General features: G+C 37.4%; 1 protein-coding gene across 2 annotated transcripts; it reads right to left on the minus strand.

Moving 5' to 3' along the window:
- Positions 1-1139: 1139 nt before the first annotated feature.
- XKR9 (XK related 9) lies at positions 1140-11573 on the minus strand. 2 transcript variants are annotated; one of them, XM_015855731.3, is made up of 5 exons: positions 11425-11573; positions 9217-9972; positions 8496-8954; positions 2672-2895; positions 1140-2061 (listed from the first exon to the last, which is right to left on the minus strand). In XM_015855731.3, exons 3-5 carry the CDS (start codon positions 8768-8770, stop codon positions 1424-1426), a joined length of 1137 nt encoding a protein of 378 aa, XP_015711217.2. In that variant the 5' UTR covers positions 8771-8954; positions 9217-9972; positions 11425-11573; the 3' UTR covers positions 1140-1423. The 2 variants fall into 2 exon arrangements, with proteins under 2 accessions (XP_015711217.2, XP_085393450.1); XM_085537324.1 differs by lacking the exon at positions 11425-11573 and having other exon boundaries at positions 9217-10445.
- Positions 11574-12993: the final 1420 nt, after the last annotated feature.

The raw sequence follows: 12993 nt of genomic DNA on the forward strand, positions 1-12993 counted from the left end.
ATTCTATTTTGTTAAGTTGGAGATGAGGTATTTTCAGAAGTAATTTCTTCTTACTATACTGCTTTTTCAGGTGCATACTTAGAAAGATGCAGTCCATGCTGAGGACTAAGAAACTAATTCCCTCAAACAGGATTACGGAGATGTAAATGGTTGGTGTTGTGAGGACAACTCTGAAAGCAATTATTTGACAACACAACAGGAAGGGAACGTTTAGAAACTTCACTAAGCTCTGTTTAGGCTGGAAGAGTAATAGTCACAGGGCAGTCAGCATTCTGGACAAAAGGCACAGAAAACAACTCTTCAGCACCGTAAGTATCAACTGAAGCATCAGCCCTTCCCCCAGAGTTTCAGAGATGTTTGCTGTCAATCAATGATTCAAACAGATTTTGTTCCTGGCAAAGTTTATCAGCTGTGCTTATCTCTAGTCTTTTCTCAAGCGCTGTTTCCTCCCTTTGCCTGTGGCTATGCTAATTGCAAATGTGAATTACTGGATGAGAGAAGAAGGCAATTTTTCATAACTCAGATGTAAAACACAGCAGCTCTGAGAGACCTCACCTTAGGTTTTATTTCTGAAGAAGCTGCAGCTGGTGACAAAGACAAAAGAAGCCGTACCGCTGCATGCCTTGCATAGCTTCCTCCTTCTGTGGAAATCAGCATTTAAGTATAGTATCCTGGAGCTCAGACGATAGGAAAGCCTCGAGGAAGATAGTTCATTTCTGAGACGTGTTGCTGTCAATAAATCACTTAAGCTGCTATTGTATTCCAGAAAAACAAACTGGCATCACTCCTAAATAAAGGGTGTGTGAAAGATTAGCAGAACAAAAGCAATAAAGGAGTCATTAAAACACCTAGAAGATAAAATGCTTTCAAATATCTCCTCATGTTTTCTTGTGGCATGACAGTGATTGGGTAATAAATCAAAGCTATTCTTCATGGGATGTTTAAGAAGAAGGCAGTAAGGCTTGTATATATGCTCATCTATATCAAAACTGCAGCTCTTACAGTAATGGGAAGAAACAGCCAACTCACGAATCACCACCCCTCAATATTTCAAGTACACTTCTCTTTCCTTCCAGCAAGCCTTGCTTTTAACAGAATTAGCATAAATAAACAGAATACATCAGTAATGCTAACTTTCATTTGACTTGCTTTTAGCTTTTCCTATGTTTTATTTGCACTGATAAAAACTAAAACAGTGAATTGGGTCGGTTGGATACATGGATTCCTTTTTAAAAGTAACACTGACTAGCGCATAAAAAATACATTATAAAGGTGCTTTATATTACATCATGGAAAAGTTATTCAGAGCCAATAACTTCAGTATATTATGTGCTACTTAGTAAAAATACATAAGAAACAAAGACAGAGAGGCACACTCTGCAGCAAGTGTTTGCTTTGCAGTCTACACCAAAACCTACACTGCTCATTGCTTTATGAAATTCTGAAATCTACCAACTTCCATATTGTCTCCTGCCCTTTTATCAACTTCATCGAAAAATGTCTGTTGTTTGCAATAAATAGTGGGGTGAAAATACTTGTAATAAACAGCAAGAAAAATAATACCTAACGCCAGACTGAGAATAGTTAAGATGCTCACAATTGTGAGATGCCCTTCTTTGATAACAGAAGGTTTCCAAAACAAACATAGAAGCAAAATACCTAAAGTTACAAGGGTGTGAGTAGCATAATAAATAGAAACACAAGCTTTTGTTTTTCTCCCCTTTATGTTAAAAAAGGTAAAAAGTAGAATTATTCCAACAACAGTTCTGTACAGATATTCCATCCGCTTGGATGTGCAAAATGCTGTGTGCTGTTTCAAAGTCCAGGCAAAGCTGCAGCTCCAAAGAAGTATCAGCAGAATTACAGAACTTCTAACACTTAGTAGAGTCATCAGTGAAATACTGAGTATCCAAGAAGTGATGGTAAGCAGTTTATAGAAGAGATACACAAACTTGGGGAGCACTTGCAATTCCTCTTTATCAGGCAGAGATTTTCGTAGTGATATTTGATAATCAACCATTGAAAAGGAAATACCACAAAATGAAATAATAATGGCAGCATCTAAACAAAACACAAAAACAAATGTTAGACTTAAGAAAAGGAATTTCTTTTACATTAGAATTTCTGAAGGTTTGGACAAGTTTGTGCTTTCTTTGCAATATCTTCATACCAACTTTATATTTCCTCTGTGCTCCTGAACAAAACACGTTCATTTTAAGGCTCAGTTTAACTGCCTAAGTCTAGACATCTACTGTTATTTGGGATCTCTTGCTGTTGCTTATCTCATAAATATTGTGCATTGTGATTGTCATCACAGATGACTTAAAAGCTCTTACAGTGTTGCAGATAGCCCATAAATAGCTGAGTTTGGGCAACTGATATTGAGACAGGGATGCTTGTTATGTCAGCATCTATAATTGAGACTTTACCCTTCATATTTAAGATGAGATTCATCTGACCATTTTATCTCAGTACCTGTCAACTCATGGACTATCAGAGAACCCTACCTAACAGTGCAGATCTCTCCAGACAGAAATTACAATGAAATGCAAAGCAGTTATACATGGGAGTATACATTGACCAAAGTATGTTTAAAATATGATCCAATAACATGAGGTAAGCTTTTAGGTAAGATCTTGAACTTTCAAATCACAGTGCAAGAAATACTCACATTGATAGAAGTTATGGTTGTTGTGTTCCATGAGTACATAAATCTGAACAAAGAGCTGTGGTGTGGTCTCGAGAAAAGTCTTGAATACCCTGAGCATGTTAATATCAGTCAGTACATCAATAGCTTGTTTCTGAATGATGTTGGGAGGGTCTGTTTCTGATACATCTCCACTGCTGTCTTGTCCAAATGCAGCTTGGCTGCCATACTTCAAGGCAAACCAATATCTATTTAAAAATTAAAAGAAAAGAGAGACTTGGTTAGACCGTGTTTTTTAAAAGTATAGTTCTATAAATTTACATTGTCTAACAAAGTCTTTTTCCATTTCATTCTCCATTCACATTTTATCTTTGAATGTACCTTCTGCTAAGATAAAATCTAGACCGGTATATGACTGGTGTCAGTGATTATCATATATTCTTTTATGCCCACTGATACTGATGCAACAAAAAACTAGAAGAGAATGAGACTTGCTTGAATAAACATCACAAGTATTACTTTGTTGGGTTTTTATTTGTTGAAAGATACCACAATTCTGAATATTCCCTCAGCAGCTCTTCTCACTCTCTCAAAGATACTCATTTACTTTCTTTGTATCCTTCTAAAGGTATTAGTGAATACCCAGCTGTGAACATCCAGCGCGTATAGGTATATAAACCCCAAGGATATGATCTGATGAACTACAAACATACAACATGATTTCAGCAAAAACAAACAAACAAACAAAACCACTCAAGTGTTCTTTTCTAAACAGCCACAAAGACTTTAATTTCAGAAAATTACTTTCAAGACAGATGGATCTCCTGGTACTGCAGATTCTATTGTCTGAGTAGTTTTACATAAACACATCATTTGCTTCAGCAAATGATTGCACCTGAATGACTTTTAGAACAGTTACAGTTATTTTCAATTAAGGCTAATTGAAATTTTTTTCCAAAAGAACTGAAAATTCAAGGATACATCGAATTAATTAACCAGTTGACTGGCTTAGTAAAGAACTTATTCTGTTCGGGATATCTCTAATGCCATGCTTGAAGATAAATAAAGCCTAGATTTTATTTCTGTTTCCAAGGTTTTTGCTTCAGGCCTGAAAGGAGATAGAGCATGTCAGAAGGAAGAGAACAATTAAATTGTAATTATAAAAATGTTTTGATAGTTAAGGAAGGAACCAGATCTTGTACGGGGTAATCTTCACATCTGTGTTTAAGAAAACAGGATGGTGGCTACAACCTGATGTAGGACCAGAAATCCTGCTGCTGCAAAATATGGTATTTCTGTTGTACTTGATGGAGTCACTCACACTTGACCCTTGTGAATGATCTGGCTTAGAGCACTAGTGTTTTGCAAGCCAGGGGAGGCTAGGTAGTGTTCTACCTGTGAGAGATGAAATGCATCAGCTCCAAAGGAATAGGTTCTCACTGCCAATAACTTCCTGCTAGGCAGCCCTTTCTCATCATAAAGCAAAGCAATGCTTGCTTTCTCCTGCCAGTCGCCTGATTTCAAGTGGCTGTGCAGGCTGTAGGTTAGAACTGAAACACAGCAATAAGCACTGTCATTGCTAGCAGTAGACTATAAGCTTTGTACTGGCTTTGCAAGGTCTTGAAAGTTCTGCTTGTCAGGCTTAGTCTTTGTGAAGTTTTCTTGACCTGCCTGCAACCTTGTTTTCGTTTGTGTAGCCAAAATTGGTGAAGCTTGGATTTTCTGCAGAAATAAAAAGTATTTTTTCCTGACCTATCAGTTGGTGCTTTTGTTTGTTTCTGTGTGGTGCAGTCACAGTTTTACATAGGTAACACTAATATCCTGATATTCTAAACTGAATGAGATATATATGACTGACATCACAGCATAGTATAGAGAAACATAGTTTTGGTCTGATAGCAGAGATCCTGAGATGTGGAGACACAGGGTTAAAAACAGTGTATAGGATGATAAGGGATACCTAGGCATGGGAGGCAACAAGGCTATAATCTAATCACTAATAGTCAATTATTGAACTGTAGACATGGAGCTAGATGAAAAGATTTAAAGGTTTAAAAATAAATAAATAAAACAAAAGGAAGGAAATAATAGCATCTAGCATAAGTGAAAGGCACCACGGATACTAAAATTGGATCCATATAAAGCTTCAGGTAAATGAAGAGAAAGTAAAGTGCCCATTGGCAAACACACACACACAAAGACCCAAAGTGGATCCTAAAGAGAAAAAAAAGCAACCGTCAACGTGAAAATCATATCCCTCCCAGCAACATTCCATAGAGTGGAACGTCTCTAACTGGCACCCAAATCTTCATCAGCACAGTCTGATGAGATAGGATGTATACTGTAGTACTGGGACTGCAGTGGAAACATGAAGAGGAGGTAGGTGACATGGAAGGCAGTACAGCATGTTTGTGATGTGTGAAGCCACAGAGTAACAAAAACAGTTTAAAAGGATTGAAACATGGTGCTCCTATGCTAATAGCTGTATTAGTGTAGGAATACAGTTTCCACATGAGGGAGCAGAGGGGCAGAGCTGAGCTTTACTCTCTGGTGACAGTGACAGGACCTGAGGGATGAGCATGGAGCTGTGTCAGGAGAGGGTCAGGTGGGGATTAGGAAAAGGTTATTCCCCAAGAGAGTAATCAGTCCCAGTACTACAGCATACATCCCATCTCACTGAACAATGCCAATGAAGATTTGGCTGCCAGCTAGAACATATAGTTCCATGGAGGAAGGATGTGAGAAAGATCTGGTAGCAACAGTCGTCCCTTCTAAATGCTGGTCAGGCAATCACAATTTGCAGCTTTTAAAATAAATCTTTAATCAAAGGAAATTTCTTCTTTGCTGCACATTAAATTTAATCTTCCAAGTATCGAAAGGCTTGGATTAAATCCATGAAACTGAACTGACTGTGTCAATACCTTGGGGCAGTACATTTGCGTTAAGAAAGCATGAGCAAGTACATGTTATCATGTGACTTCTAACTCATGGTAGCATTAAAAACTTCCCACTTTCAATTAACTATCTGTACCTCATTGACTTTGTACCTTAAACACCTTCCTAACAACTTCATTCTGCAGTTCTTGTTGCACACATAAACTTCTAGAGGTACATTATGAGTGTCACTCCTTTTTGATCCACTCATGGTCTGGGAATGTTTTACCAGGTGCCAAACTTGTACCAGTACCACTGCAGATCATCTATATTGATTCTGTTTGTTTTTTGTTTTGTATTTTTTTCTCTGCACTTTTAAGAAAAAATGTTGTGAAATAATAACAGGTTTAAGAGATTGCTCTATTGCTTCATGTACTTAGAATTTTTATCTACAAATAAGCAAAAAATGCTTGTCATCTGTTTAAAGATGAAAGCACCAGGAGGTACAACAGCAGCTGCCAGTATCACAACAGCAGCTGCTGCTATGGCCTGCTGTTCTGACAGAAATGTTATTCCCTGCTGAAAGTTTGTCTTCCTCAAGTGTCCTTGACTGATGCTGCAAACTGCTACAAGTCAGTGGATTCATATGCTGCTACAGGGAAGTGTTTCCTTTTTTCAAATTCACTGATGGTATTATCTTCCTAATGTCGTCTGTTTCACTGGAGTCTTTTCTCAACTCTATTAACATCTGTGGGATGTATTTAAATAGGTCAGGCAGAAAATAATTTTAGTCAGTATGGTTAAAATATACATCATTTTGTTTTTAAAAACTCCATTCAGAGAATAACATTTTGTATAAAAATAAATTGTATGTCAGTTATCTTCCCATTAAAATAAACTAAAGCCTTATTAGATATTGAATAGTATTAATTTCTTTTCTTTTCAAACATATAATAATACAATCATATACATGTGAATTCTATAATTATTATTTAGTACTGATGATGTGATAACAAAACCAGATGAATTCCTGTTAGTCTCAGTACTATACAAACATAACAGCAAAATTCCTTGTTTCAAAGACAAAGCAGAAGGTATAAAAGACATAAGAGAAGGAACAAATGAAGAAAGACATGAAGTTTGGTGAAGTGCATTAACATCTTCCAAATTCAGGCATCCTCAGTTCACTGGCTGAGTCATTATTTACTGGCTAGGCCCCATTTCCCTCTTTGATGGGTGGATAGGTTCCTGCCTTCTGGGTAAGCTCACCTTAATAGTTAGGACCTGACTCTTGACAATACCTATTTTGACTGTACTGACTATAGAGATAAACCTGGGAGACTCACTGTCTACATTTACTGGGTATATCAGATGACTGAGGAGGGGACAGGAGGGGAGTGTACATGTACACACTTAAGAAAACAAATGTAATAGGAAGTATGTAATAGCTGATGACAAGGTACAAGCACAGGTGTCAGCTTGCTGTTATCGTCTTACACCTTACAGTGTGCATGATCACACTATTGAATTTTGAGGAACGGCTCAGTTATATGTATCAGCCTGGGAACTTTCTCCAAGCAGAAGTAGCAGCATAAGAGAAAACACAATTTGTCCAATTGAGAACAAGGGAACCAAGACGGCCTCACTGCACTGACTACAGAAGACAAACTTACATTTACTGTATAACAAACTGCTAAGAGAAGATGTCACTAATTGTATGAAGGGAACAGTGAAAATTTGTGGTAAGATGTAACTAACTGAAGGAGTAGGAAATAAAGTAATCCATTGAAAATGTGTCTGTAGCACCAAGGTTTTGAATGGATGAACTGATGTAAGAGTTAAATCAAGATTACATCACCAAGAACTGTAGATGATCAGAACTTAAACCTGAATGCTGAAGAGGAGAGTTTTTAAAGATAGGCACAAATCAGAGGGAGATTTTAGGGGCAACCTGGGTGTGTAAAACCAAGCCAAAGGTGAAACCAGAATCATGTACAGATTACAGAGAATGATGTCACTGTAGAGAAAGGGGAAGAAGGGAGGCTTACCATATGCCACTGCAGTTACTGGTTTAACACTTATCATCAGTTATAAGAAACTGAGGTCAAAGTTTTAATTTCCTTTGGAAGAAACAAACTCAGATTAACTGAGAAAGGAAGATTAAAAGGCTTGGAAATGGACAAAAAGGAGGGTACTGCAGTGGGCCCTGAGACATCTCCCTAAAAGGCAGAACGTAGTAGAGTCCCTGTGGCTGGAACTTTGTACATCTCACATGAACCAAACTGTGCCCAAGGATTTGAACATTAAACCATTCAAAGAAATCGAAGAGGGATTTTTTGTCTGCCAAAATATAGTGTTTTAAAGCTTTTCTAATGCCTGACACCAGAAAGATTAAACTTGGCAGTCCCTAAAGAAAGTATCCTTCTTTCATATTCAACAGTCCCTTTCTCTCCCAAATCTTGTGGTTTTCCAAGTATTGATGGACATCTGGATTTATAAATTACCTCTTACTTCAGCTATCTCGCCTACTTAGTCTAACCAAATGAATTCTCTTCCTAGTGTCACTTTAAATACATTTCTTTATCAGTTAAAACAGTATTTCTCTGTAAAGCAAGAACTGTTTATAAATATACCTCATCAAAAGGTTGATGAATCAAATGGATTATCACTGATAAGTAAAATTAAATAAAAATCTGCATTTGCTGCAAAACCTGACATAAGCATAAGCAGCAGCCTCCATTTCCTTATGTGGACCAGTCACTGTTAACAACACAAGTGTCCCTCAAACAATATTAACACAACAGCCTGGCACTGGAATTTCTTTTTAAAAATATATATAAATAAATATATAAATAAATAAATAAATAAATAAATAAATAAATAAATAAATAAAGGCTAGAAGCTCCATGATTTCTCATTTTAAATTAAAAAACAAAGCAAACCAACCAAACAAACAGAAAAAGACAAGGCTTACCTTATAAAAATCCCACAGTGAAAGAAATGAACTAGAAAAATCCAATTCAGCTTCCCAGGATCAGTACCATTCCAGTCATTTTTAAACCAATTATAACTGAATATCTGAGTTATTAGTGACGAAAGGCCTCTAAAACAGAGTATCAGTATCGCCCAACAATATTGTCCCTGATAGAAATATTTACTAGCAACCCAGAAATCCACTCCAATATCAGCTATATAAACTATAATTCCACCAACTAAAAAAATAAAATTCCATTTGGTAAATTTCATCATGCACTAGATTGTCACTGTTGTCATTCTGTCCTCATATTATGTGAAGGAAAGTCAGAATAAATAACACATTTTCCCATGTTCTCAATTGAAATATTAAGCTAACTTCATTGGTGCATGCATATTCCATAAAACATGAGTCCAGACTGTCTTTGCACTTGGTGCAGTCATTCTTCTTTACTGGTTCCTAAACAGAAAAAAAGGGAGGTCATCAGCAACAATAATATTTTTTTAAATTGAATCACAGCAATTATATACATATTTTTAATTATCACACTTCACATACAAAACACAGAATTTACTGAGATATCTGTGCACAATCGGTGTGAAAGAAGCTTCTGAACACCCCACAGTCACTCACCCTCCTGACCACTATTTTTTTCTTCACCTTATCAAGCAGTTTCTGAGACAACTTTTAATTGTAGCAAAATAGTAAGAAACAAGCTTACCTCTAATCACTTTAAAAACCAGCTTATGGAAAAAAAAAAGAGCAACTCCATCCCAGAGCTTGAACTTGCAAGTGACTCACTGAGCACAAGGCTGAGAGAACTCGTGTCCTGAGTACACAGTGGTGTATCAGAGTACACGTCACTATGCCATTTCCACCTGAGTGGCTGACTTTGTGTGCATGCACCTCATGGTTTCACCTTTTGTGCTCATTTGCCCCAGCGCAGCAACAAAGTCCCAAACAGGCCCGAGCTTCCCCTGTGAAGGAGACATGAAAGGAGCAAGGCCTGCTCCTACACCTCACTGACAGACGTCTCACAGCCTGCATCAGTAGAAGCTATGTGCAGATGACTGAACCACACTATCTGCCACGAATGGAATTTGTTCACAGTCCAAACTCTGTGGACTGCCTAGTATAGCAAGGATTCTTATGATCTATTTGATTAGTCCTTCCACAGATCAGTGATCAGAGACAGGTGAATCATAAAAGCTATAAGGAAGTACATACATCCTTTGTCTCATTCAGTTCCACCTCTGCTAAGCTGTAAACATTAGTTTACAGTTTTCTTTGCATTTATGAGGAAAAATGAAAGCTGCTGGCAGCAATCCCAAGGAAGGAGAAGCAGGAGGTGCCAGAGCAGCAGGTTCAGTCCTTTCTCTACCCAAGGGCAGCAGGCCGTGCCATGAGGGCAACTGCATCATGGCAATCCATGCAGGGCCAACATCCAGCAGATTTTTGTGAGTTTAGGAACACCATCCTGAGGAACAAGGTGACACAATCAGTTTACAGCACACGAACCTGCAGAAAGATAATGACTGCTCTAAGCTGTGTTGACTGAGTTTGTCTACATCCTGACCCGGGTACGAAACTAAAAAATGAACCTAAGCTCCTAATTTCCTATAGAGGACAAGGGTGACATAACAGCCTAAATAGGTGCTGGGTCTGGGTCTCTAAGCATTATTGTTATTGTTACTATTATTTAATCTAGGTCTTAGCTATCCCTAGCCTCTTTTATATCTCCTACTGAGGTTGCACATCCTAGCCCAGTAAAGGTCAATAAGGTGATCTCATAGTTAGGACAGCTGGTATCCTTTCACTATCCTTCCCTATCCTCTCCAAAACATCACCAGTCTCTTTCAAATCACTAGTGAAACTACATCCAACTAACAGGCAGATTCAGGGAAGTGGACTTTAGTACAAACATAAACTGAGCTTTATGAATGTTTCATAAGCTGAATACTTATGTATGAATCAACTTAAAAGTTTATAAGCTGGGCTCATTCAGTAAAATTGAATGCAAAAGTCCTGTATTTACTTCATAGAAGAGCATTATGTCAGTCTGCAACTGGACATACAGCCCTTTTTTATGACGAGAATATCATGCATGATTTTTTGAACCAATTAAAAAAGAACAGGGTTCACTACTTGTGTAGAAGACACAACAGTAAAAGGTAAGTCAGTGATTGGCTGCAAACTGAAATTCCCTTGGGCAGGCAATTAATGGCCAAAGAAGGCAGTATAATAGGTTTTATATTTAATAAATAATAGTGTGTTAGAAATTTGAGTGCCGAAGAGTAGCCTCTAATTTTATACCCGTAATGAATAACAAGGGTAATTGGACTTCTCCATCTTTACAACCTTTCCATACTTCTGTGAGTACTTCACAAGTAAGAGTTGTCTTATTGTCTTATTAACACTAATTAGAAAGAAAATTTTATGGAGTAAGTTCAGTTTGACTAGAGTGGGAGTACGGTTCGACTAGATGATCTTATAGGTCCTTTCCAACCTTGTGATTCTATGATTCCATGCTTCTATGACCAGGCATGAATGTCTGCTCACAGGTGAAATCTCTGTTGAAGATCTCAGCTCTTAACATCCCCTATATTTTATCCACAAGAGCACTCCAAGGAGCAGAAAAGTGTTGTGTACCAGCTGGGAAACAATTAAATACTAGCAGAGAGAATGCCTTATATCACTCACAGTTATCTTGTCATCAACAAAGTTATCTTGTCTTCAACACATAAGAGCTAGCATGACAGAAGCAAGCAGAATATAGAGTATATCACCCAACAGAAATGTAAGCCTGCCTTGAAAGCTAAAATAATTCAATAGAATCAGTTTATAATAAAGCAGGACCAACAAAATGTTATTAACTAGAGTTTCCATTTTCATTATTCTTTTTAAGTGCCATTACAAAATGCAGACTTACCATAACACTGGCCTCAATAAACATGCAACAGATTTTTCATGTTAAAAAACCTACAGATTTGCATATTTGCAGGTTTCCCATCCAGACTTCCTGAAGACTCACAATACAAGAAAAGTTTCAAGGCTTACTGACATAACACAAACTGAAACTAAAACCATATGCAAAGCATGTGACATAGTTAATGATTTTCAACCTGTCAAGAACTGTTATTCTTATGAATGCATAATAAAAATTCCATTCGAAAGGGTCTATTTATAAATCCTTGTCTGTGGTTAATATATTATAAACTTCTCTTCAATAAATGAATTTGACACTTTACTTCTTGAGGGTCAAAACAAAAACAAACAATGACCTACTGAGCAAAAGGCAATAGATATATATGGAAATATATGAATATATGTGTGCTGTATAGATGTGTCTATACAGAAGTTTATAAATCTTTATTAACTTGTATGCACATTTCTGTAGCTCAAAGATTTATGAAAAAAAAATCATTTTGGCTACAGTAGAAAGATATAATAAAATGCACTTTAAAGTATTCATGAAAAGCTTTTCTTTGTAATAATATGTGAAGACACTGAATGTGTCCAGTGACGAGTGATTAAAACTGCCCTCTGGTAAAACTGCAGGTGTTTGCAAGAGTCTGCTCCAGCTGTATTATCAGCACTCAACACAGCCTTCATGCTGCTGAGAAAATCCAGAGCACATTTAAAAGAGCTGCAGGATACAATGAGCAGGTGTTGGTATTCAGCCTCTCTGCGCCGCACAGGGTGATACAAGCCCTTAGCAAGAGCAGTTTATAGCTCTAGATCTTAGGGCAGGAGACGCAACCAAATCAATATCTTCATAGGGAATATAAGATGACTGCTTTCCCTTTCTTGTGCTCCCTTCTATCTATAGATCAGAATACTAAGAAGTTCTTTCAGTGCCTGATAGTTATTATTTTCATGGTACCATTTAAATAAAGGCATCAATTTATCTGAGATTTTTTCACAATTAAAGAACAGTGTCTGAATCTCAAGCAGTCCATTAGAACTCCTGGTTCAATTGTATGTGGTTCATTCTATCTATGAGATAACACATTAGGAAAACGTCTTCAGACATTGGTGGGTGAATGCATTATCCATAACTGCCCTCTGGAAGATGAAACAGAGGTCTTTCTGCCTATATGAGATCTCAGGGATGGTTCAAAGATAATAGAGCTGCTGCATACGTGCCAAACAAACTCTTCATTGTGGTTCTGAGCATCATTAACAAGTTTATTTAAAATACAGTTTTATACAGCTCTGCAGCAAAATCCAGGTGACTTCAGGAAAGAAGCAGCTCAACAACTGTAATGATACCTACTCAGTCCTATAAATGATCAAATTAATACAAGCACTTGGTTAGAATGTAGTATTTGCGAATATATCTTTCATTTGACCAGGAGCTCGATGGATGCAACTGCACAAGCAAGACAAGGCTGTGACAACCTGGCTGTGGACTAGACTACCTATAGTGAGCAACTTTTACCAAGACTACCCCTCTCCATGAGGCTGGGCCAGATGTGAAAAGCAGGTACCCTCCAGT

Source organism: Coturnix japonica, chromosome 2 (assembly GCF_054131305.1).
Source record: "Coturnix japonica strain WE chromosome 2, WE-NBRP24, whole genome shotgun sequence".
NCBI lineage: Eukaryota > Metazoa > Chordata > Aves > Galliformes > Phasianidae > Coturnix > Coturnix japonica.

What these genes read in the sequence shown, in the direction of transcription:
- XKR9 (XM_015855731.3), bottom strand. Translation starts at nt 8,770, where the DNA reads ATGATGAAATTTACCAAATGGAATTTTATTTTTTTAGTTGGTGGAATT. An exon ending in CACTGTGGGATTTTTATAAG is followed by an intron (nt 2,896 to 8,495) that starts GTAAGCCTTGTC and finishes ATTTTTAAATAG; the next exon opens with ATATTGGTTTGCCTTGAAGT. An exon ending in CAACCATAACTTCTATCAAT is followed by an intron (nt 2,062 to 2,671) that starts GTGAGTATTTCT and finishes TGTTTTGTTTAG; the next exon opens with ATGCTGCCATTATTATTTCA.